The 24,013-nt window shown below is 31.0% G+C and overlaps 4 protein-coding genes across 9 annotated transcripts; 3 read left to right on the top strand and 1 right to left on the bottom strand.

Moving 5' to 3' along the window:
• Positions 1-180: 180 nt before the first annotated feature.
• Myo61F (Myosin 61F) lies at positions 181-7,109 on the bottom strand. 2 transcript variants are annotated; one of them, XM_035086301.1, is made up of 8 exons: positions 6,972-7,109; positions 4,133-4,316; positions 3,752-3,867; positions 3,381-3,660; positions 878-3,223; positions 701-801; positions 509-611; positions 181-420 (listed from the first exon to the last, which is right to left on the bottom strand). In XM_035086301.1, exons 2-8 carry the CDS (start codon positions 4,256-4,258, stop codon positions 406-408), a joined length of 3,087 nt encoding a protein of 1,028 aa, XP_034942192.1. In that variant the 5' UTR covers positions 4,259-4,316; positions 6,972-7,109; the 3' UTR covers positions 181-405. The 2 variants fall into 2 exon arrangements, with proteins under 2 accessions (XP_034942192.1, XP_034942191.1); XM_035086300.1 differs by lacking the exon at positions 6,972-7,109 and adding an exon at positions 4,709-4,845.
• A 142-nt stretch (positions 7,110-7,251) lies between these two features.
• On the top strand, positions 7,252-14,788 carry LOC118068694 (kinesin-like protein KIF12). 3 transcript variants are annotated; one of them, XM_035086311.1, is made up of 10 exons: positions 7,252-7,389; positions 7,452-7,746; positions 7,861-8,089; positions 11,493-11,874; positions 12,261-12,540; positions 12,718-12,954; positions 13,045-13,163; positions 13,283-13,743; positions 13,905-14,240; positions 14,341-14,788. In XM_035086311.1, exons 3-10 carry the CDS (start codon positions 7,881-7,883, stop codon positions 14,642-14,644), a joined length of 2,328 nt encoding a protein of 775 aa, XP_034942202.1. In that variant the 5' UTR covers positions 7,252-7,389; positions 7,452-7,746; positions 7,861-7,880; the 3' UTR covers positions 14,645-14,788. The 3 variants fall into 3 exon arrangements, with proteins under 3 accessions (XP_034942202.1, XP_034942204.1, XP_034942205.1); XM_035086313.1 differs by having other exon boundaries at positions 7,854-8,089; XM_035086314.1 differs by having other exon boundaries at positions 7,270-7,389; positions 7,473-7,746.
• Positions 14,789-15,148: 360 nt separating this feature from the next.
• On the top strand, positions 15,149-19,038 carry Uba1 (ubiquitin-like activating enzyme 1). 3 transcript variants are annotated; one of them, XM_035086304.1, is made up of 3 exons: positions 15,149-15,417; positions 15,498-15,547; positions 15,686-19,038. In XM_035086304.1, exon 3 carries the CDS (start codon positions 15,744-15,746, stop codon positions 18,891-18,893), a length of 3,150 nt encoding a protein of 1,049 aa, XP_034942195.1. In that variant the 5' UTR covers positions 15,149-15,417; positions 15,498-15,547; positions 15,686-15,743; the 3' UTR covers positions 18,894-19,038. The 3 variants fall into 3 exon arrangements, with proteins under 3 accessions (XP_034942195.1, XP_034942194.1, XP_034942193.1); XM_035086303.1 differs by having other exon boundaries at positions 15,495-15,547; XM_035086302.1 differs by having other exon boundaries at positions 15,150-15,417; positions 15,495-19,038.
• A 1,101-nt stretch (positions 19,039-20,139) lies between these two features.
• Positions 20,140-23,888, top strand: DNAlig1 (DNA ligase 1). The gene is made up of 7 exons (XM_035086310.1): positions 20,140-20,344; positions 20,469-20,519; positions 20,686-20,769; positions 20,852-20,934; positions 21,008-23,121; positions 23,191-23,388; positions 23,473-23,888. Exons 1-7 carry the CDS (start codon positions 20,325-20,327, stop codon positions 23,644-23,646), a joined length of 2,724 nt encoding a protein of 907 aa, XP_034942201.1. The 5' UTR covers positions 20,140-20,324; the 3' UTR covers positions 23,647-23,888.
• The last annotated feature ends 125 nt before the right edge of the window (positions 23,889-24,013 follow it).

The raw sequence follows: 24,013 nt of genomic DNA, 5'->3' as shown, positions 1-24,013 counted from the left end.
TATTTCTAATAAATGCTGTTGATAGATATTCGATCATAAAGTTATGTTATATTTAATATAACTTTGTACAATATTATTGTTACTGTTAATATTATATTTAACATTTTTATAAAATCAAACATGAACATATTCATGGCACAACAGTTATAAAATTAGATATAATTTATACATTAGTAGTTATTCATGTTAACAGATTATAATTTAACAGTTTATTGGAAGAATATCGGTGTCAACAATATACAGTGTATTTTATTTTCCACATGTTCAATTATTTAAAGCCATTAGCGTCTATTAAATATATTATTGCTAATTTTTGTTTGTTACATAACGTTTTCCTTTTTTAAAATCACATTAAATGAGGCAGTTTTAACAGTTTATATCATAAAAATTGTAGTTTTTATTACTTTAAGGCGTAGCAACCTAAAAGACGATGAAAGTTTATCTCAGATAAAAAATAAGCATACAATCATTTCAAAGAATATAATCTAAACTTTCATTGTTTATTTACCACTAAAAGATGGCCACTTTGTCTATTTTTACTGATTGCTGGAGTACTTCCTCTCCTGAACTCTATCGTGCCTTCTTTTCCACTGACTAGTTTATGTGAGACCCTAAAATAAGTATAAAAATACAATCTTAGGTTAAATAGACTAAGTTTAAAGTATAAATGAATAATTATATAAAATAATTGGTATTTTACGTTTCTTTGTTGACAATATTTAAAATTTTCGGATTATTAGTGATACTAATAGCTTTGGTGAGGGCCTCTATGATGTGTGGTACTTCGAGGATTAAATCGCCCTAAAACAATAGTTAACGTAATTATTAAGCTTCTTTATAAATTAAATATTTTTAATAAACATTTAAATACTTTTACCTTATCTTTTTTTAGTTCTGGAGGAATTCGAACGATTAACAGATTATCAGATTCCGCAGTGACAACGAGTTCTTGAATAGATTCATAAGGAAGACGATGTTTAAGTTTAAAAGGCTTGATAGTATCCAAGATGTAAACAGCTTTTTCAGTTAATATCAAAGCTCTTTCTCTCGGTTTATATCCATGACGGTCATATTTAACTACAGGTGTGCAATATTTACAGTTTTCACCAGCAGGAAGAACATTAGCAATGAAGGTTTGTTTCAAAGCATTATATTCATTTCCTAATCTATCTTCTTCAAATCTTGGACCAATACTCTTTGGATACGAATTCTTCTTTCTTTTAAATAGTTGTTCTGCCAAAACTTTCAATTCAAATTGTTTTTTCTCAGCTTCTGACAATGAAAGTCTATATTTTCTCACTTTCCATTTTTTGTACATAACTCTTAAATGTTCAGAAGCTTCTCTACATGCGTAAGGACAAGGAGGCCAATAATTATTTAAAACTCCTGGTGGTAATGTTTTTGAAAGTCTTATTAGCCATTGGAATTTTGCTAATTCAATGAAAGATTGATTGATATCAGTTGGAGGACCATTGCGTGTAATAAATCCTTCAATGAATCTTCTTATTTTCTGTACAGCTCGACGTCTTCTATCAGCTTTTCTCTTAGCAATCCATCTTCTCACATACTTCTCTAAAATAATCGCAGCTTGGCGCATTTTTAAGTATCTTCTTCTCTGCAATATTCCTTTCCATTTACTCTGAATAATTGCTGCTATTTCATTCTTTTTCCTTTGAAAAGCATCTTCTGTATCAAAAAGAGTTTTTGGAAATCTAATAAACAGTTTAGTATTTCCCATTTGATATTCATTATCAGCATAATTAAGATAAGAGACTAAAATTTGAACTCCTTCTTTTGCTGGACCTTGATACGAAGGCCAAGTATTAGGGCATAACGATTTATATCGCTGAAGAAACTGTTCATAAGGTCTTCTATAAGCAAAGCCTGCTCGCCTTACTCTCAAATTCTCCATTAATCCAAGGTACTTGACTTGGTGAACAACAATCTTATCATTAAATTGACTGGAAAGCTTAAAATCGTTTGGTTTAATGCAACGAATATAAGATGGTTCTTTTCCCATTAAAATATCTACAAGATTATTTAAACTATTTTTGAATTGAGTTATTGCAGTATCTGGACGTTTTTTACTTGTCAAATCTTCAACATTAAAAAGCTTCTTTGTGATTGAATTTGTTGTATGTGACATTACTTCTCTTAGATCTCTAAATAATAGATCATTATTTTTTTCCAGGAATCCTCGAACATTGTACGTGACATCTCCAGCATAATGAATTAATCTAAATTCATCTCGACCCATAATTTTCTGAGTTTGGATATCCGCCTTCATGTGAGAAATATAATGAGGATGACTGTTAAGATTGACATTAAGTTTCTCTAGAAAACTTAAATCTGTCGGTTCTCCAGGACGAAGACACTCTTCATCCATCAGTGAAATAATACCTTTATGTTTTTCTTCAATTAAATCACAAATTACTTTATTATTAAAATAATCAATATGCTCCCAAGTAATTCCTTCACGAAGATATTCTTCTTGTTCACTTCGTAAAGTAAGCTGTATAAATAACTGTTGAAGTTTTTCATTACAAAAATTGATACAAAATTGTTCAAAACTATTTTTTTGAAAGATTTCAAAGCCATAAATGTCTAAAATTCCTATGACATTATTTTTCAAATGTTGATCATCAAATTGAAGTGATTTATTAAGACGAGCAACTAGCCAAGTAAATAAACGATCGTAAACTGCTTTTGCTAAAGCATCTCTTGCATAAATAGCAAGTTCTCGATTCAAGGGAGATATCACAACATCTCCATGTGCATTAATACTACGATGAGTAAAAGCCTTTCCTAGTTGTTTTACATCGCATCCTAGAAGAGCAGCAACAGCTTTAACAGATTCAGGTTTAAGAATCTTTGCCTTTCCTTCTTCTTCAGTGAAACCGACGTTGCCCATGTGTAAAACTGAAGCAACGATAGAAAACAAATCATCTTGTTCTTGCTGATTCAATTCTACAGTTTTCATTGCATCAATTACACAATTGTACTGGCTCACGTCGTCGATAGTATCTATTGTTCCTTTTGATCCATTACTAAGATAATAATAAGTGTCTAGATTACGCTTAAGGAATAATTTACGAAGTGTTTCATCACTTGCTCCAGCAAGAAGCTGATAAAATATGTGGAAATTCCTTTCTCCTGTTGATTGATGAATCACCCGAGATTTTTCCAATAGATAATTTAGGATGTTTCCTCCTATTGGATCGCCCTAAAAAATGAAAAACAATAAGGTATGCATGATTTTGTTTTTTTACAATCCAAAATTAACTCTTTTAAATTTTTCAAACAAGAATAACTTTATCATGCATTTTTTATTGATTATCTATTTAAAGTTATTTCATTGATGATAAAAAAAATTCTCTTACTTGAAAGTCAAATTGAATATCCATATATTTTCCGAATCTCGAAGAATTATCATTTCTATTAGTCTTGGCATTCCCGAAAGCTTCAAGAACTGGATTACTGCCTATTAATTTATCATTAACAGCTTCAACTTTTTTTTTATGGCCAGTTGCAGCAGCAATAAACTGTAAAATTTTCTTGGATGCTTCTGTTTTACCAGAACCGGATTCACCGGAGATTAAAATACATTGATCTCGATTTTCTTTAGTCAGCGAGCGATATGCCGTGTCAGCTAAAGCAAATCTGAAAAAATAAAATAGTCATTGAATAGAAGAAGAAGAAGTAGAGGCCGATGTAAAAGTAATTTTCTCTCTACCTCGAGCATTTTACTTACATGTGCGGTGGTGCTTCAAAGAAATTTCTCCTTTCATAATATTCAATAGTTGCAGCATCATAAATAGGCAACGATTTGTATGGATTTACTGACACTAAAACTTGACCTATGTAAGTCTAGATTTAAAAAAAAATTTATTATTGAAAATTATCATTAATTCCAACTAATATTCTTTGTTTATAACTATCAACAATAATTTAAATAAATATTTATAATGAGATACTAATGATTTTTTATTTAAATATTTTATATTATTTAAATTACTTAAGAAAGTGTTTTTCAAATCAATATTATTATTAGCAATAATGATAATAATAAAATTGAATTGCTAATAGAAGTAGTAGAAAGCTAATGTATAATAATTTATTGATTTGTTCTTACATAGATAAGATTCTCTTTGAACCGTTTGCGAAGATTGTCAACAAAAGCTCTCTCACTTTGGAAATCTTCGAGAAGGACAAAGTCCTGTACTCCAACGCGGTCTCTTTCATGAAGATCTCGCTCCATACTGCTAGAGTAAATCGATGAAGCAGAAGGTATTGTAGAACTTTTATTTGTCGTTTCTCTAAAATATACCAATATTCGAAAACATATAAAAATTTATCAGTAAACAAATATAAAAAATCAAATAATCCTTCACATGTCAATTCAAACAGTTTGAGGTTTGTAGTTTGAAGTCATGTCTTGGATGGTAGAGATAATCTCTACTAGATTAAATATCAGTGTCTCCTTAGTAGTTCTAAGATATCTATATGTAACTGACAATGTGTATTCGTGTCAAATCGATAAAGTCTACAATAAAATATTCGTTAGAAATAATCTTTAATATCAGTTATATGAGTTAACAGTAAACTTTAATGCAATGTTAACGATTATTTTATTAGTATATTGATAATGTCCAGTACTTTTATAAAAACTTAAGCATTATTATTATTGGCTTTGACACATAAAACTTACCCCATGATGATATTTTTATCAGGAAAAAAGAAAATAAAAATAACAATCGATATGATTGTTTACCAGAGGTGTAATAAATTATTAGCAAAATATCAATGAAGAAAAAATTGTATGAACAGATGGATTTTGTACTTAACTGAACAATATTTCAACTTCAAATGAATCGAATCTGGTAAGACGACAGAGATAAGATTAAATTATCTTAATTGTTATTATAAGTTTTTATGATGTTCTTTAAATTATGGTCGATATACATGAACGTTTACATGCTGTTCTATCACGCTATTGAAATTAATTTCATCATATCATGCTTTTAGGAACCAGAACGTGTCAAATGGTGCCGAGAATTGGAGATAATTTTTTTGAAACGTACGTAATAATTAACTTATCACTGTATTGTGATTTGGACTATAAAGACGTCATTTAATACATTTAAAAGGCGGAGAAGTTAACGGAAAGCACGCGCTGCATAGTATTGTTCATTGTGCAAAGTATTTCCGGCTTTCAAGAGACCGTCTCTGGAAAGGCGGAATTTAACCATCAGCTTGAGAAATTTATTCTATGAGATTATTCGTGTACTTTAGTTGATTAACTTTCTCATCTATCTGTTCTGAGGTTTATTTTTCTTCAGTACTTGACTACTGCTTTTCTCATGGATTTTTTTATGTCGCTTCCTCTTCAACTCCTCTTAGAAGCAAACTGTGTGGTGTTTAATAATAGAATAATATATTTCAGGGTAAGGGACACAAGCACATCGAACTCTTGCCTGCTCTGTTTATATATACTTTTTATTTCAATTTAATGTAACCGTGGGGTATAAGAAAATTACGTTAATTATGAGTATGAAATACCTTCTGGGCGTTAAATAACATTAATTTGTGAAATGATAACAACAAAAATATGTTAATAGACAGTAAAAAATAGAATACTGGGAATCATATCGATAATAAATAATTAAAAATAATTTTTTTTAAAAGCAATTGCTTTAAAAGTAATAAATTAGTAACAGCATTTAGCTCACAGAATGAAAAACAAAAAATATTTATCTATCGTTTAATGCAAATATTGAGTCATTTTGAATACATATAAATGAGTTATATGTTTTAAGTCGATCAATAAAAATATTCATGAGTCAGAAATATTAAAGTTACTTGAAAAAGATCGATTTTCAATGACATTGATTTGGAGAATATTTTCAAGTTTTATAGTGTTATTTTTTTGGACTCTCTACTCCAAAAGAGACCTAGATGAACCTTAACATGAACCTGGATGGATATTTGCGGCATTACTTAGAAGGTATCAAGGTCATCCAGCCACAAAATTTAAGCCCAGCCAACCGGTTTTTTTCGTTGACTAGACCGCTAGACATTCGCTCAATTTTTTCGTCACGTTTATTTTATGATGCTTTTTAAACAGGTAAATTGTTCGTTTACATTATTATTGAATTCTATCTAAATTTCAATACCGTTATTTCCAATGATTTAAATAATATAATTTCTAAATCTTTTACTGAAATGTTTTTTGTTCAATTTATTCCAGGAAGTTGCTGTTGTTTTATGACCCAACAACTATTGAAAAGATAACAACAGTGATGTGAGTAGAATTCTAAGAGAAAACGTCAAGAATACCAAATAAAACAACCCTTTACAAAATAGTAACTCAAAAACCTTCGGCATAGTTGTAAATTTTATAATTTGACCAATTTACCACTTTTTCTTCGATTATTATGTGTATACTTAAAGTATCGGTTTCAGTACAAGAAAATTGCACATCTTTTCTTTATATTATCCTTCCGTTCTCAACGAAGTTAAAAAATGAAAAATTCGTACGAATAATATGTCGAATAAAAGAAAGAAAAAAAAAGAACAAAAGAAATAAAAGAACCGTAAGACCGTCTAGTGAGTCACCGGCCAGGTTGTCACAATCGACTTTTTTGCATCGAGTACCCATAAAATTCGATTGAAGATAAGGTGTTATCATTCCATTAGCAATAACGTAACTTGCTATCTTTCAAGGTAACAGTAATACAAATGGCCGTTGACTGTTTTTATTTGAATCCTGTATTACGATACTTATTTTTACTTTTTAACAAGTTGAGAGTAAACGAAATAAAAGCAAAAGTATGACCGTGATCGAGATGAAGAAAAGTTAGCCAACTGTGACTCACTCTCCAGATGTATCCGATGCATCAATTAAAGTTCTTGATCTACACTCAATGCTCATACATGTAAAAAAATGCCACTCATCTCAACTTTCTACTTACATTAATCTTACACTGTTCCTCTAGTTTGATTCTTTGGTAATAATGAATTTTTATGACCGTTCCAGTCATCTGATGCGAATAAATTAACTTGCAATTAAAATGCAAGGGCAAGACCAGCTGCGAAAGGTGACTGCTCTGGTAAACGCAGCCGGTCAAAGCTTACTAAGAGAAAGGAAACCACTTTGACGCCAAAGAAATGCAACAAAAATAAATAAAAGGAACGTACACAAGATCTAACGTGCGCACACGTTGTGTGCCACAACGTAACTAACACTGGGAGATTGAGACGAGCGACCATGAAGGAACCAATGCCCCACTCGTTTTCTTTCTTTACCATGAGTAGGACTCTCATGGATATGGAGAAGGAGAAGCCTTCCCTCAATAAAATACTTATGGGTATGCCATTTAAAGCTACCAGGTATGACTTTATGCCCTCATTAACTCCCTTATTTCACTTTCATTAATTAGAAACTTCTGCAGGTTAATCATCACGTGTTGCAGTTTGGCATTTCATCACGCTTGGCCTCCTCATCTAGAAGCTATTACGAATGGTGTTATTATTATTGTCTATTTTGTCTACATAAAGTCTAGAAGAGAGGGTAAGCACGAGGGTCAAGTCCAGCGAACCGATACAACCCTCTGCTATGTCCGGTAGTGACAGTCTGATGTGCGCGTCCGTTCGATTCATACGAGTTTTTCCGCACCCTCTAGTTACAACTTTATTTCCACGCGATTGTAGCATATCAAATAGAATATTCTATTTTTTACTTTCATAGTACGTATCTCTGGAAAGTTTATTAATTAATTATTTATTAATTTCTTATTTTAATCTGTTGAAATTTAATTGATTGAAAATGTTAATTTTTTGTTTGTTTGATTATTCATCAAGGAAAATAATCAGGGTGACGGATGGTGCTGCTGAAAACTCCGTCACCGCAACGCGGCGACAGCCAAAGATCTAAAAATCAGCCCCCAAAACTAGCAGATTCAACTCGTCGATCGCGTGGTAATAGTCCAAGTGAAAGATCAAACGTATCTCGTGGCAACAGTCCTTCCAAAGCTACTTCTTCTGGATCTAAGAATAAGTCATCGAACTCTTGGACGTCAAAAAGATCAGAGTTAGTAAAGTATTTTAAATAATAAACATAGAAATGTCGAGTGTGTGAACAATAAAACAGCTTGCGGAAGTAGTTAGAAATGACAGAAGAACATGTAGTGAAGAATATGCAAACGCGTTCGTTATGTAGATCTGGGACAAAGATGAGACATGTCAACGTCATGTGACAAGTCCCGCGAGTTTGCGTTTATTTCTTTTCAGAATTTTATTTTACCTGCTAATAAATGAATTGCTTTTAGGTTTATTTCATTGAGATTTTGATAATCGTTATGGATAACAAGTTGTCTATGGATAAAAATGTCGCGGTGGTTGAATGATAAGTGCATATTAAATGTCAAATATCGATCTGAAGACCTTGTCCGTTTGTGTGGTTTTACTACGATCGATATTAAAATATACTAACCCTCAGACCACGTACAGAAGTTCATCGAAAAAGTATTAGCTGCTTTTCGCAGTCTGTATACTATGTAATGACGCAAACAATTACCGTATCTCCTAGAGCAATATCATTCTTCATGAACTTTTAGAAAATTTAATCAATGACTATACGTTCATTTAAAGTAATCAAACAATTATTCACTTTAATCGTTTGTATTGATTAACATATTAAAATATTAAATAAATAAAAAATTTATAAATTATGTTCTTGTTAGGATCAAAACTTGTTAACTATTCGATTATGTAGAAATGATGATTTGTTTATGATAAGGATCGAAAGCATGACTAGTTTTGATAAAATCGCACGTGTTGAGCAATTTTCCTGACTATTCGTTTTAACTACAATGTGACGTAAGAAAAATTCATACGGGTTATCCTCATGATTTCCTATCTTTATTGTTTTTCGTGGTAAAATTATAGTTTACATAAATATATGTAGAAATAGCCCACATAAATCGAAAAACAAGTGGCCTTTTGCAAATGATAACTTGTTTTATATTAATCCAAGTTACTTTACCATAACATATCCGATCTTATAATTTTTATTCATTTCTTCTTAGCTATAATAATGTAACATTGGTATATAATTTCTTAATAGCCACGTGCACGAATAGATCGCATATCAGTTGAACAATTCAAAGTCAGTTTGTACCAATATTTGAATAAGTACTTCACCATAGGCAATGCGTCACACCTGTCATGTTTCAATGTGGTGGGAGTGTTTCACTTTGACACAATATTTTCCCTCATGTACATTAGCTTTTAAAAATCTCTCATGAGTGAAACATACAAAAATTATCGATTTTTAATTAAAACTGATTAAAATCTTAAAAAACTAATTGAAAAACGCACCAGAGCGTGTAATGTCATTAAATATTTCGAAAACGAACTATGAATATTGATTCCATTTTTATAATATTAAATGTTTAAAGTTCTTTCGGTAGATTTTAATAATTTAATATAACAAGTATATTATAATATTTTTCATCCAATTTTTATTGCATGAATTTAACTATAAGAACACTGTAGTAAAATTTATATATTTATTTAAAGTTTAAATATATATAAACAATAGAAAGTTTATTATAACATACATTTCAAAAAATGATAAATGAGGATGATTATGTACTTACCGTAATGTGCAACGTAATAATTATTAATTTATCAGTAACGAGAAACTACTTTTAATTGTATTTAATTTAAAAAAATTGCAATTTTTTTTAAACAGCATTTAACTTCTTTTATAATCGACGTAAGAGTGAAAATTGTAGTTCATGACGATATAAATGCAAACAATAGTTTAAAAAGCAGTTATTAAATCAAAATATAATATCAACATTTCTTTGATTATAACCACAGAAGATACGAAAACCACTACCTCTACATTCTTTTGGATAATATAAAAATAGTAACAGCTTTCTATTTTATTTATTTCTTTTATCTATATGAATTCAAATGTTACCAAATATCAAAGTGATTTAGCAGTACTGCTATGAAAATAATTTCCATTATTTTTATCATTTCGTTTAATAATGTTTTTTTATTATAAAGGTCATAGATGATACATATCATTACAATGTATAACTTACATTATATAGTGAATATTTATTTACGTAACTTGATATTTAAATTTCTATTAACATTTAAAATATTATTTAGTTTGAATTATTCAAATAGTTGATGTGGTCAAATGTTATAATTTTCTCATGGAATTTATATTTTTATAAATTATTCTTAAAAAATATGACTTATATGTGTTGAGTTGATAAATTGAAGTGATAATTAGTCAACATCAAGCAATTTTTAATCCCAAAAGTTGAAAGTGTTGCAATTACTTGTACTGGTAACCAACACCTTTCCCTTACTTTAAATAAATGAATATAACAAAAATAGAAATTTACCCAATCTGATAAAGTAGCTTGAAACCCTAGAAAAATCATTACTCTTTTATGTAAAAATCGAAAATTGAATTATTGAAACCTTGGTACTTTCTTGAATCAATGATTGAGTATGAAATAATTGATAAAGAATTTCAAAGATGAAATCATCGATGATTGTAAATAACTAATAAAGTATTAGAGGATGCTAACAGAACTATTAGAAAAGTCCGATCGCCTGATTACTGAATAAAATAAGTATCACGCGATGCCTTCGTTCTTTCTCATGCCAATATTCGATAGGTGTTTAAATATTTAACAATACACAACAAGAAATTTAGATGCAAGAAAGTATAAAATAGGAAAATCCTTGGAATACCATGCGAGATTGATAGACTGCATTTTTCCATGTCAATCGACTTGTATTCAATAACAATTATCAGTCTTGAAACTTGTTTAGTTGTAATAAGAAAGTATAGTCGAGTAACACAGAAGGCGAAGTTGTTTGAATGTTCTCGAGCCAAAAGTAACTTTTCTTTGCACTTAAAATAACTTAATTCTTTTTCTTTATATACATTTGCTTCTTTTTCTCATCTTCTTCTATGCCATGGCTATGAATATGTATATAGAACGGACTCTGCATATTAACGACATAAAACAAATTTCATGAAAATACATTTTTATATAAAGAAAATTTACATACAAACGAAGAAGCAACTAAAACTACTCTAAATAATAATGTAATACTTTTTATGATTATGATAATCATGATACTAAATTATGTGGTGTTACAATCAGTAAATTTCTACAAGCTTTAAAATCGATTATTTATTAGGATAAAAGTATATTAGTATTTCTGGCAATTTGAAGAAGCCTTCAAAAATAAAAAATGAACATAAAGCCAAGGCCTCTTGCTATCGATTTGAATGCTCTAGAGAGTCAGATATTACTTGATATTGTCGGTCAATGGCTCAACAACCTTCAACTGACGTGATGAGAACTCTTTATGCTAACATTTCATTTATTCTTTTTGTATACGATTGTTACTATATGTTACTGCTACAAAGTAATTCTAATTTTAACTTGCAGATCAGGAAGCATCGAACGACTGAGCGATGGAGACAGAAAGATAGTAGCTTCGAAACACCTTCTCCCTGAAGACAACATCAATGTCGTTGTTAGAGTCAGGCCATTAAATGAGAAAGAAATAAAAGCTGGTGATAAATTTGCTGTTCAGTTTCCTGGTGATGGACAGATACAATGCGATACATTACCTAATAGCAATGAAAAAACTAAACTTTTTTCTTATAATGTCGTTTTTGAACCTATTGCAAGCCAAGAAGATGTTCTTCAGTATTCTGGAATTAAAAAACTCATTGACATGGGTGTGGAGGGATTTAGCTGCACAGTTTTTTGTTATGGACAAACTGGAAGTGGAAAAACTCATACACTGACGGGCCCACCAGGCTTGGTAATTGATTTTATAATAAAATCGTAATAATTCGCCATACTAACTATAACGAGATCCTTTCTTCATTTTAAGAACTTTAAGTGATGCATAAAATACTTTCGATTCATGGTTATATTTATGAAGTAGTAGAAAGCTAATGAATATATACATACATTTATTTCTATTTTCTAGAAGTAAAATAAATATAAATGTAAACAAGGATATTTATTTTATAATAATAAATATGCTTCAATATTTTTCATATTTTGAAAATAGATGAGATACTAAATATACTCTTGTAATTAATTTTTCATGCTATTGCATAATTTTTTATTTGTATAAAGATATTAAATGTTTTTTTTTTATTAAAATAATTCAAGAATGTAATTATTACTTAATGTTTTCAGTTTGATCATGTGGATCACTACTCTGAAGACCATGGATTAGTCTTTCGTTCATTTGTTTATCTTTTTAAAATCCTGCAAGAACGACAAGGATGCAACTTTGTCCTCAAGGCTTCCTTTCTTGAAATTTATAATGAAAAAATTATGGATTTACTTAATCTAGGGTCATCAAAAAAATCTCTGCCAGTTCGGTGGAGCAAAAAAACTCGTGGATTTTTTGTAGAAAATCTTTTCACTGTTGAATGTGAAGAGCTGGATGATTTATTAAGTGTTTTAGAAGAAGGTATCTATTTATTTACTTATAAAGAACTTATAGATCAATTAATAAATAAACAAATTGAAGAATAGATAACTTTTCTTTTTTTTTATTTCTACTTTGATTAGATAAATTTAATTGCAAGATAAAAAATAACTGCGACTAATTGATAATGTAATATTCTAATGTTTATTCTGTTTATAGGCATGAAAAATCGAGCAGTTGGTGCACATAATATGAATGAACATTCAAGTAGAAGTCACACGGTTCTTACAGTGCATATCAGGTCTGAGCAACAAATGGAGAACGGCGTGTTCATTTCCAAGCAAGGAAAAATTAATTTCGTTGATTTAGCTGGTAGCGAAATGACTAAAAAAACAAATAGCGAGGGAAAAACACTTGAAGAGGCCAATAATATCAACAAAAGTCTCATGGTTTTAGGTAAACCTTTGTTTAATTCCATTGAATGATCAACATTTCCGCTTTACATAAAAATATCATTATCAAATAATTGTTTTCCATAATTGCCAGGATATTGTATTGCTTCTTTGAGCGATAGCAAACGAAAGAATGGACACATTCCTTATCGAGACAGTAAATTAACTAAACTACTAGCTGATAGCTTGGCGGGAAATGGAGTTACGTTAATGGTAATTTACAAAAATACATGTGTAATTAATTTTTTTTCTATTGTATAGCTCGAAATTATTATCCGCCGTTAAAAGGTTTGTATGCGGTGAATTCATTTGATCTTTTATGGTTATTTTAGATTGCCTGTGTATCTCCAGCGCGTTCGAATTTAAGTGAAACTTTGAATACCCTGAGATATGCAGCTCGAGCAAAGAGAATTCGCACAAAACCAATTGTAGTGATGGATCCCAGGGAAGCATTAATTCTTAGTCTAAAAAGAGAAGTTGATGCTTTACAAATGGAGAATGATCATTTGAAATCAACTCTACATATTGGAAATAAAACTTACATCCGGAAAAATGCTGAATCTAAAGAAGATAAACGAGTCGCTGCCACACCACCTCAAGTTGATCTTGACAAGTTAGCTGAATTGGACAACCCGGAATTAAGTCAGTTAGTTCAGGCTTATCTCATCGAGAATGAAGCATTACGACGAGAAAATGCTGAGCTTTATGCAACGCGTGATCAAATCATTAGAGACCAGGAACTTGTTTGTCGTGAGAATGAAAGGCTACTGAAAAAGTTGGAAGATGTTAATTCGTAAGACCATTTTTCACATAATTCATTATTGAATATGATTATTATTTTTATTTTAGAAACTCATTAGATAAGCATTTATTTTTTTATAATAGTTAAAATATTGGATAAATAATTTCCTGGCAAGTTTTTGTTAAGAAATTTAATGATTAATTATTTTACAGAGTTTGCTGTCGTTCACCGATAATTCCAGCTCGACCAACATACTCAGCAGAAATGTTAAGTAATTTATCAAACGATGATCTTCCTGGAGCAACTAATGTATGGACGAATCCGAATTCAGAGACGGAATTGATTCGTCCTACTGTAAAAAAAGTAGCTGGTACGGTAATGCCTCAGAAAGTTTTAAAAGAACTTGATAAAAGAATTGTTGGAAGTTTTAATAATATTGCGGAAACATACAAAGACAAGAGTCATCATCGTCGATATAACTCCTGGGATAATGGAAATAATTCAGTTGAAAGTCCTGATCAAAATGGATCTCTTATTGATATCAGTCAGTAAGTTGATCTTTATCTCAACCATTTTACGTAAAATAAGAAAACAACTTAAATTTCCTGCTCACTTGACTGCAAATCATTGATTTCATTTAAATTTTAGTTCAAAGAAATCAGCATTTAGAAGAACGTCAACAGTACCTGAAGAAATGACATCGAAATCTGGAGAAATGTTAAGCTCTCACATACCAACATCTCATTCATTGGATGGTACTCCAGATTCGCTTTTAAGTGGACCATTGATGGAAGGTCCCATTTCTGCTCCAAATACAGGGGATTCAGTGGCACCGACAACACCATTCCCACCTATATCTCGTTCGACTTCGCCTGTAATTATAAAAAAAGAAGATCGAGTTGTACACAAAGTTTTTGGTAGTCCAGTTCCTATAGATAGAGATGATTTTTAATCTGCAATGAATTAATCATTAATGTCTGTGGCTACTTATGGCCTACGTTAGGCTAGATAATTATGAATAATGATTTAATTATTTTTTAATCAATTATTTGATTATTTAATTATATATTTATTTGTAAATTGTGAATATTTTGAAATAGGCTTTATGTAAAAAATTTAGAAAACAATTTTTTTTATTAAAATATTAATAACTTATAGTGAAAATATTTTGTGATTGATGATCTGTCATTTTTTATTCCTAACTGATATATAGTTTTTTTTAATTATTTATCTTTCTAAAATTTATTCTAGGTTATTTCAAAAGTCATGCGTCATTGTGCTAAAATTCATTCGTAAAAATTTGATGAGTATCTGTAGGCATAAACAAGATAAGAATAAAAAAAAAATCACTTGTCTTTTATTTTTCTTTCATGGTTCAAAGTCAATTTAATAAATTGAACAAAATTCTGAGTAGTCATCGCTTCAAATTCCTAAATGTTCAAAAAGTTATATATGTAATAAAAATGATAACTTCATTAAATTTATACAAAATTGAATTAAATTGCAAACAAAAAACCCCGGTCGACGTTGATTCGCTAACGCGAATTGTCGTCATCATTACAAATATGGAGTTTTAGCATGGAAAAAGGTCCTGAGATTGGATAAAACATTATTACCATTGGAGTTGATGACTTATTTTTGGAGTAAGTAAGAACGTAAAAATTTTCGTAGTGCTGAATCAGTAATCAACAAGATAAGGTTATCCTCATAATATATTAAAAAAAGGTTGTTATTAAACTATCATGAAGTATAATTAACGTTTAGTTACATATTTAATGATTATATTTATGGGTGTGTAATAGTAGGAGCTAGTGTAAGCGCTGCTGCTGCCGGTGGACAAAAGAAGCGACACGAGGTAGGCAACGAGAGAGTGACGAAGCGGGACAAAACGCGAATAAAGCGAGTTTTGTTACGTGTTCTCGAGCTACGTGCTGGAGTAGTGAGGCTAAGTAGTTGAAAAAAAGTTGATAATTGGTTATAAGAATTATTTAAGAGTTGCAGAAAGGATAAAAATCTAGAAGGGATCAAAACAACGGCACTCTTGTGGTCCGATGTCTAGTGTTGAGGTGGTGGAGAGTTCCGTTGACCCTCCAGCCAAAAAGCGACGCGTTGCTGCTACAACGGGAGGTGCCGACGAGCCCGCGATTATGGCAGACATGGCGAAAAATGGATCTACCTCCAAAGCACCTGGTGACATCGATGAAGGGCTTTATTCAAGACAACTTTATGTGCTTGGTCATGATGCTATGCGACGTATGGCGTCTTCTGATGTCCTTATTTCTGGTCTCGGTGGCCTTGGTGTCGAAATAGCAAAAAATGTAATTCTCGGTGGTGTTAAATCAGTGACACTTCATGACAATGTAAAGTGCCAAATTTCTGATCTTGGCTCCCAATTTTATCTTACTCAAGCTGATATTGGAAAAAATCGTGCTGTCGCTTGTTATCAACAACTTTCTGAACTCAATAACTACGTTCCAACTAAATATTATGAAGGATCACTCGATGAAGATTTTATCACCAAGTTCAAGGTTGTTGTGCTTACAGAAACTCCATTGGAAGAACAACTACGTATTTCTCAAATAACCAGAAATAAAGATATTGCATTAATTATAGCTGATACTCGTGGACTTTTTTCACAAGTTTTCTGTGATTTTGGTTCTGCTTTTCATGTTGTAGACACAACTGGAGAACCTCCAGTTAGTGCTATGGTAGCTGGTGTTTCTCGTGATAGTGAAGGAGTTGTCACGTGTCTGGATGATACTCGTCATGGAATGGAAGATGGAGATTACGTCACCTTCTCTGAAATTCAAGGCATGATAGAACTAAATGGATGTGAACCTAAAAAAATCAAAGTTCTTGGTCCATACACTTTTGCTATTGGAGATACATCATCGTATTCAGAATATGAACGAGGTGGTATTGTTACTCAGGTAAAAATGCCAAAAACTTTAACATTTAAACCTTTAGATGAATCTTTGAAAGCACCAGAATATCTTATTACTGATTTTGGAAAATTTGATCATCCAGAACAACTCCATTTAGCTTTTCTGACTCTTCATGAATTTGTCAAAACTAAAAATCAACTTCCACGTCCATGGAATCAAGAAGATGCTGATGAATTTCTTCAACTTACTGAGACAGTCAAAGAAAAATATGGACTTTCAACTGAAGTGAAAAAAGAGCTCCTAGAAACTTTTGCAAAAGTATCTGCAGGAGATTTAAATCCTATGAATGCTATAATCGGTGGAGTTGTAGCTCAAGAAGTGATGAAAGCTTGTTCAGGGAAATTTCATCCAATTTATCAATGGTTATATTTTGATGCTATTGAATGTTTACCAGAAGATCTTTCAGAAATAACAGAGAAAGACTGTACCCCTATCGACAGCCGCTACGATTCTCAAATAGCAGTATTTGGACGTGAGTTTCAATCGAAAATTGGCAGCCTCAGGTATTTCGTTGTTGGAGCTGGAGCTATTGGTTGTGAATTGCTTAAAAATTTCGCTATGCTTGGTGTTGGTGCTGACAACGGTTCGGTAATAGTTACTGACATGGACCTTATTGAAAAGTCAAACTTGAATCGTCAATTTTTGTTCAGACCATCAGATGTTCAAAAATCTAAATCATCAACAGCTGCCAAGGTGATTAAATCCATGAATCCATTCATGAATATTGTTGCTCATGAGAATAGAGTTGGTCCAGATACTGAGAAAGTTTATGATGATGACTTTTTCGAGCTACTCGATGGAGTTGCTAATGCATTGGATAATGTTGATGCTCGAATCTACATGGATCGACGATGTGTTTACTACAGAAAACCTCTGCTTGAATCCGGTACCCTAGGAACTAAAGGAAATACTCAAGTAGTTGTTCCTTTCTTGACAGAATCTTATAGTTCATCCCAAGATCCTCCAGAAAAAAGCATACCAATTTGTACTCTAAAGAACTTTCCGAATGCCATTGAACATACTCTACAATGGGCTCGAGATAATTTTGAAGGATTATTTAGACAGTCTGCTGAAAATGCTGCTCAATACATCAGTGATCCTCAATTTGTCGATAGAACTCTAAAACTACCTGGAGTTCAACCTTTGGAAGTTTTAGAATCAGTTAAAACAGCATTGGTGGATGAACGGCCTAAGAATTTTGCTGATTGCATTGCTTGGGCTCGCTGTCACTGGCAAGATCAATACAACAATCAAATTCGTCAGCTGCTCTTCAATTTTCCACCTGACCAAGTTACATCCAGTGGACAACCGTTCTGGTCAGGACCCAAGCGTTGTCCAGTTCCTCTTGAATTCGATGTCAATGATCCTCTTCATCTTGACTATGTTGTTGCCGCTGCAAATCTGAAGGCTGCAGTCTATGGACTTTCGCCAAATCGCAACAGAGATGAAATAGCCAAGATAGTAAATACCGTAGAAGTTCCACCTTTTACACCAAAGTCTGGAGTAAAAATAGCTGAAACTGATTCTCAAGTTCAGGTCTCAAATGGAAGTGGAAGTGTAGATCATGAAAGATTAAATCAGTTGGTAGCTGAGTTACCTAATCAATCTGCACTCCGAGGTCTTACTATACATCCTCAAGAATTTGAAAAAGACGATGATACTAATTTCCATATAGACTTTATCGTGGCTGCTTCAAATCTTCGTGCTATTAACTACAAGATTCCACCAGCAGATAGACATAAGAGTAAATTGATAGCTGGAAAGATCATTCCAGCGATAGCAACAACGACTTCAGTAGTGGCCGGTCTTGTTTGTCTTGAGTTAATCAAATTAACTCGAAAAAGTAAAAACTTATCAATTTATAAAAATGGATTTGTTAACCTCGCTCTACCTTTCTTTGGATTCTCTGAACCAATTGCAGCTCCAGTGCTTAAGTACTACGACACAGAATGGACTCTTTGGGATAGATTTGAAATAAAAGGAGAATTAACACTTAAAGAATTTTTAGATTATTTCAAAGACCATTACAATCTTGAAGTAACAATGTTGTCTCAAGGTGTTTGCATGTTGTACTCATTCTTCATGCCCAAGCCAAAGTGTCAGGAGCGTATGGGATTGCGAATGTCAGAAATAGTTAAAAAAGTATCCAAGAAGAAACTTGAGCCTCATGTTAGAGCATTAGTTTTTGAACTTTGCTGTAATGATACTGATGGAAATGATGTCGAAGTACCATACGTTCGTTACACCTTGCCTTGACTTAACTAAAAAATAATCCACATTAATAAATCCCCTTAACTGAATAGTCCATAATGATTTCTACAATTAATATTTTGAAAATGTAATTGTAACTGGAGGACTAAAAATAACAGTGTATTTATAATTATTATATTGAAAAAAAAAAGAATAATTGCTTATTATAAAATTTTTCAACAGGATTTTTTCTATACGAGTATCAAATTAACCGTACTAGATCACGTGTGATTTTACCCTTCAATTGCTAATCTAAAAAATAAAAAGTTCATTTATATGTTTATATTAATTCAAAAAAATATATTTAAAAATTTAATTCAAGTTCTTTTTTGTAATTTTTTATTCGTTTTCACTTGATGTTTGGACTTTTCATAGAGAGAATTGAGAGTGGAATAACTCAGCAGTTAGATGTATAGATTAAAGTGTAAATTAATGTGCTATAACTGCTGCAATAATAATTAGGCATTGGTAGAAACACGTTTGTTATGGCAACGAATAAGCATTACAAAAAGGAACTAAAAATAAAAAATAGTATCGAATTGTAAAAGAAAAAAAAATTATCTTGCCTGAGTTTTTTTTCTAAAATTTTCACTTTTGAATGCATTAATTAACTATGTATTGCAATAGGTATTGAAACTGCAATTTTAATTGTATCAAAAATTTTTTCAGATAGATAATTTTATTTTTTTCTTACGTGGATTTTTTTCAACTATAAAACAATATTGCATAAGGAATAATAGTTATTATATAAGTGTAATAATGATTGATAACAAATAATAATTCATAAAATAAGTAAATATAAAAAAAGTGATACAGAATTTTCTCAAGAAACATCACTATTTGGCTAATCATTTGGTTATTATAAAAAATGTGCATTTAATTTTGTAAAGATGATATTTTGAGATCGCTTTTCGGAAAAAAATTACATTAAATGGTATAAAAATAGAAAATTGAAAATATTTTGATTATTCTAGAATAATACAAATATTTATTGCATTCACTTAAATGATAGAAGTAATTAAATGTGTTTGGATTGTAATAAAAATAAAAAAATATAAATATAAATGTATTTATTTATTGATTAACAAATTCCTATAATATTCATACATTATTTTTATATTATAAACAAAATATATAATTGAATAATTTCCATTTTCATTCGAATCTTCGCGCTAAAAATTATTAGTTTCAGTATTTGCCTGTTGATGGCTATAATAAAAATTAAAAGAATTATTTAGTGAAAAATATTTCATATAATGTTTTTATATTTTTAATATTTTTATACTTGCAACATTTTTTGATAACTTTATTACAAATAATAATGTTTAATTTATTCAGCTTGTAATTACTATGCAGTTGACATTTGATAAAATGACACACCTGTTATTATTTTCCCCGCCAAAAGTTTAGATGCTACAAGTTTAAGGTTACGAAGAAATGGCGCAACGTTCTATAACGTATGTTTTTTTAAAATAAATAACAAATTTGTGAACTTTATAATTATTAAAATGATTATTATATAATATGATAGCAATTTATCACAAGTGCTTTATTATTTAAACAATAAATTATATTTTCTAGGTCATTTTTTAAGAAAGCTTCTGTTTCGGAGCAGTCCAATGGTGATGTCAGGTATGTTTATAAAATAAAGTAAAAGCATATTACTTAAAGCAATGATACAATTACGATATATGATAAGATGCTCATCAGCGTTGTATTTCAAACGACATACGTCTATCATGTTTGTAAACAATTCTATTGTTACTTGTTTTATTAATCGTCTTCATGTTAACATCAGCAACCATGAAAAGAAAGGAGCAGCGAGTTCTTTGGCTGATACTAAAAGGAAACGGATGAATGAGAGTGCCAGTGACAGTGCAGAGTAAGATTATTCATTTCATTCAATATCATTATAATAATTGATAATTAAAATTAAACTTTAATAATATTTGTGGTTATGATAGATCACCGCCTTTGAAGAAAAGTATTTCATTTAAGAAAGAGAAAAGTCAGTCGAAAATGCCAAAAATTTCTCCACGAGGATCTGGTAATTATTTTTTTTTATAAATCATAGTTAAAAAGATTTTATACATATTTTAAAACATTCTTTGTCTTTGTAGGCACAAAGAAAAATAAAGATGAAGTTAATCAAAATAAATTATCATTTGTAAAACAATCATCAAGTCTTAGTAGCTCACCAGAAAAATCATCTCCAGAGACTAATGGAGTTATAGAAAAAAAGAAGAAGAAGAAACGTGCACGGATTGTCTGTGAAGATTCAAGTGATGATGACGGGCATCTACCATTGCCTGACAGTCCACAAAAATCAACTGAATCTCTAAAATCTCAAAATTCGCAAAAAGAATCAGAAAAATCAAATGAAAACAAGTCAGATGAAGAGACTAAAAAGTCGCCTGCTACACCTAAAAAGCTTGTGAAAAACGTATCTCCAGAATTGAAAAAATCAAAATCAAGATTGTCTGATGAAGATTCAGAAAATGAAGAAACAGATATAGCGAATGACCAAACTCCTACAAAAAATATTCATTCATTTTTTGCATCGAAGTCTTCGAAAAGTTCTGATAATTCAAAAAAAGAAAAAAATGTAAAAGATGTAGACCCTAAGAAAAAATCTATGGATTCTTATAATCCAGATGATGAAAAATATCATCCAATACTCGATGCATGCTGGAAAAAAGGTCAGAAGACTCCATATATTGCATTAACCAGAACTTTAGAAATAATTGAACAAACTAGCTCCAGGTTAAAAATAATAGAAATTCTATCAAATTATCTTCGATCAGTAATTATCTTAACACCAGAGGATCTTTTAGCTAGCATTTATTTATGTCTGAATCAATTAGCACCAGCATATGAAGGAATTGAGTTAGGAATAGCAGATACAACATTAATAAAAGCTATAGCTCAGTGTACCGGAAGAACACCATCACAAATAAAAGCTGATGCTCAAGAAGTTGGTGATCTTGGAATCGTAGCAGAAAATAGTCGATCGAATCAACGAGTAATGTTTCAACCAGCTCCATTAACTGTAGGGAATGTTTACACAAAATTAAAAGAAATTGCATTGATGACGGGACAATCATCGATGATGAAAAAGGTTGATAGAATTCAATCTTTATTTGTAGCATGTAGATACACAGAAGCAAGATATTTAATTAGATCTCTTGCTGGAAAACTTAGAATTGGTCTTGCAGAACAATCAGTGCTGCAAGCACTTGCTCTGGCTTGTACTATGACGCCTCCAAATCAAGAATATCCTCCAGAAATTGTAAATGCTAGCAAAAACAAATCCAGCGATAAATTTAAGACAGAATACGATGAAATTGCTTTAATTATTAAAACGACCTACTGCGAGTGTCCAAACTACGGTATGATAATTCCAGTAATTTTAAAATATGGAGTTCGTGCTCTTCCAGAAAAATGCAAGCTCACTCCAGGCATTCCATTGAAACCTATGCTTGCTCATCCAACTAAAGGAGTTCAAGAAGTATTAAAACGATTCGAAGGATTGAAATTTACATGTGAATGGAAGTACGATGGTGAAAGAGCTCAAATACATGTTAGTGATGACGGAAAAGCTCACATATACAGCAGAAATCAAGAAAATAATACCAGTAAATATCCTGATATTATTGGAAGATTAAAAAATACTTTAGGGGAAACTGTTAAAAGCTGTATACTCGATTGTGAAGCTGTTGCTTGGGATCGGGAAAACAAACAAATTCTTCCATTCCAAATTTTAAGTACTCGAAAACGTAAAGATGCTTCTGAAGCTGATATCAAAGTACAAGTTTGTGTATTTATGTTTGATTTGTTGTATTATAATGGAGAACCTTTAGTAAAGAAACCATTTATTGAAAGAAGAAAATTGTTAAGAGAAAATTTTAAAGAAGTCGAAGGAGAATGGCTTTATGCCACTAGTCTTGATACTACAACCATGGAAGAAGTTGAAGAATTCTTGGATGTATCTGTCAAAGGTAATTGTGAAGGATTAATGGTAAAAACTCTGGAGGAAGATGCAACATACGAAATTGCTAAACGATCTCGCAACTGGTTAAAATTGAAAAAAGATTATCTTGAAGGAATTGGAGACACTTTAGATATTGTTGTAATTGGTGGTTATATAGGAAAAGGAAAGAGAACTGGAACTTACGGAGGATTTCTTTTGGCTTGTTATGATCCTGATAATGAAGAATATCAAAGTGTTTGTAAGGTAGTTATTCATTATTTCAATGATTGAAATGTTTTTTACAGCTGATAAAAATTCTTGATTTATCTGTAGCTCGGAACTGGATTCAGTGAAGAAGATCTTCAAAAGCATACAAATTTCTTCAAAGATCATTTGATACCTAAACCAAAGTCGTATTATCGATACGACACTTCGCATGAACCTGATCATTGGTTTGATGCAGTTCAAGTGTGGGAAGTCAAGTGTGCTGATTTATCCTTATCTCCAGCTCATAGAGCTGCTGCAGGAATAGTAAGTGAAAATATTTATCATCTTAAACTCTTAATTATCATTACGTTTATCAGTTTACTTATAAATGTTGTTTAATGAATCCAGGTTGATCCAATCAAAGGAATTTCATTAAGATTTCCGCGTTTTATTAAAATTCGTGAGGATAAAAAAGCCGAAGACGCAACATCGGCACAACAAATTGCAAATATGTACAACAGCCAAGAACAGATTTTAAATCAAAAATCATGCAATACATTAACAGAGGAAGATTTTTATTAATTTTACAAGTGTAGAATGCATTAGGATAAACATATTTTTTTAAATTGAATGAACATTGCCTAGCGGTGAGTTATAAAATTAAATTATTGAACTTGAACGCCACCTTGAAATGTTATTTGAAAATATAATTTTGTGTGAATTGTCAGTGATGATTACATACACATATAAATACCGTTTTTTACCTGACGTGTATTTTTGAAGTGTCCATACAAATACAATTGAATATTTATTAGTATAAGTTACACCTATGAGTAGTTATTTCAACATACTAAAAATACCAAGATCCTTATCCCTCACTTCGGTCTGTGGTTCGTTGAAACTAGTGGTGTGACTCTGAATTCTGCTATGTAGACTAAGATTTTAACTT

The sequence above is a fragment of the Chelonus insularis genome, unplaced genomic scaffold (assembly GCF_013357705.1).
Source record: "Chelonus insularis isolate UGA/USDA-ARS -01 unplaced genomic scaffold, ASM1335770v1 contig_3_pilon, whole genome shotgun sequence".
Taxonomy (NCBI): Eukaryota; Metazoa; Arthropoda; class Insecta; order Hymenoptera; family Braconidae; genus Chelonus; species Chelonus insularis.
The sequence above is the reverse complement of the archived record's forward strand: the minus strand, read 5'-3'. Positions and strand labels throughout refer to the sequence as shown.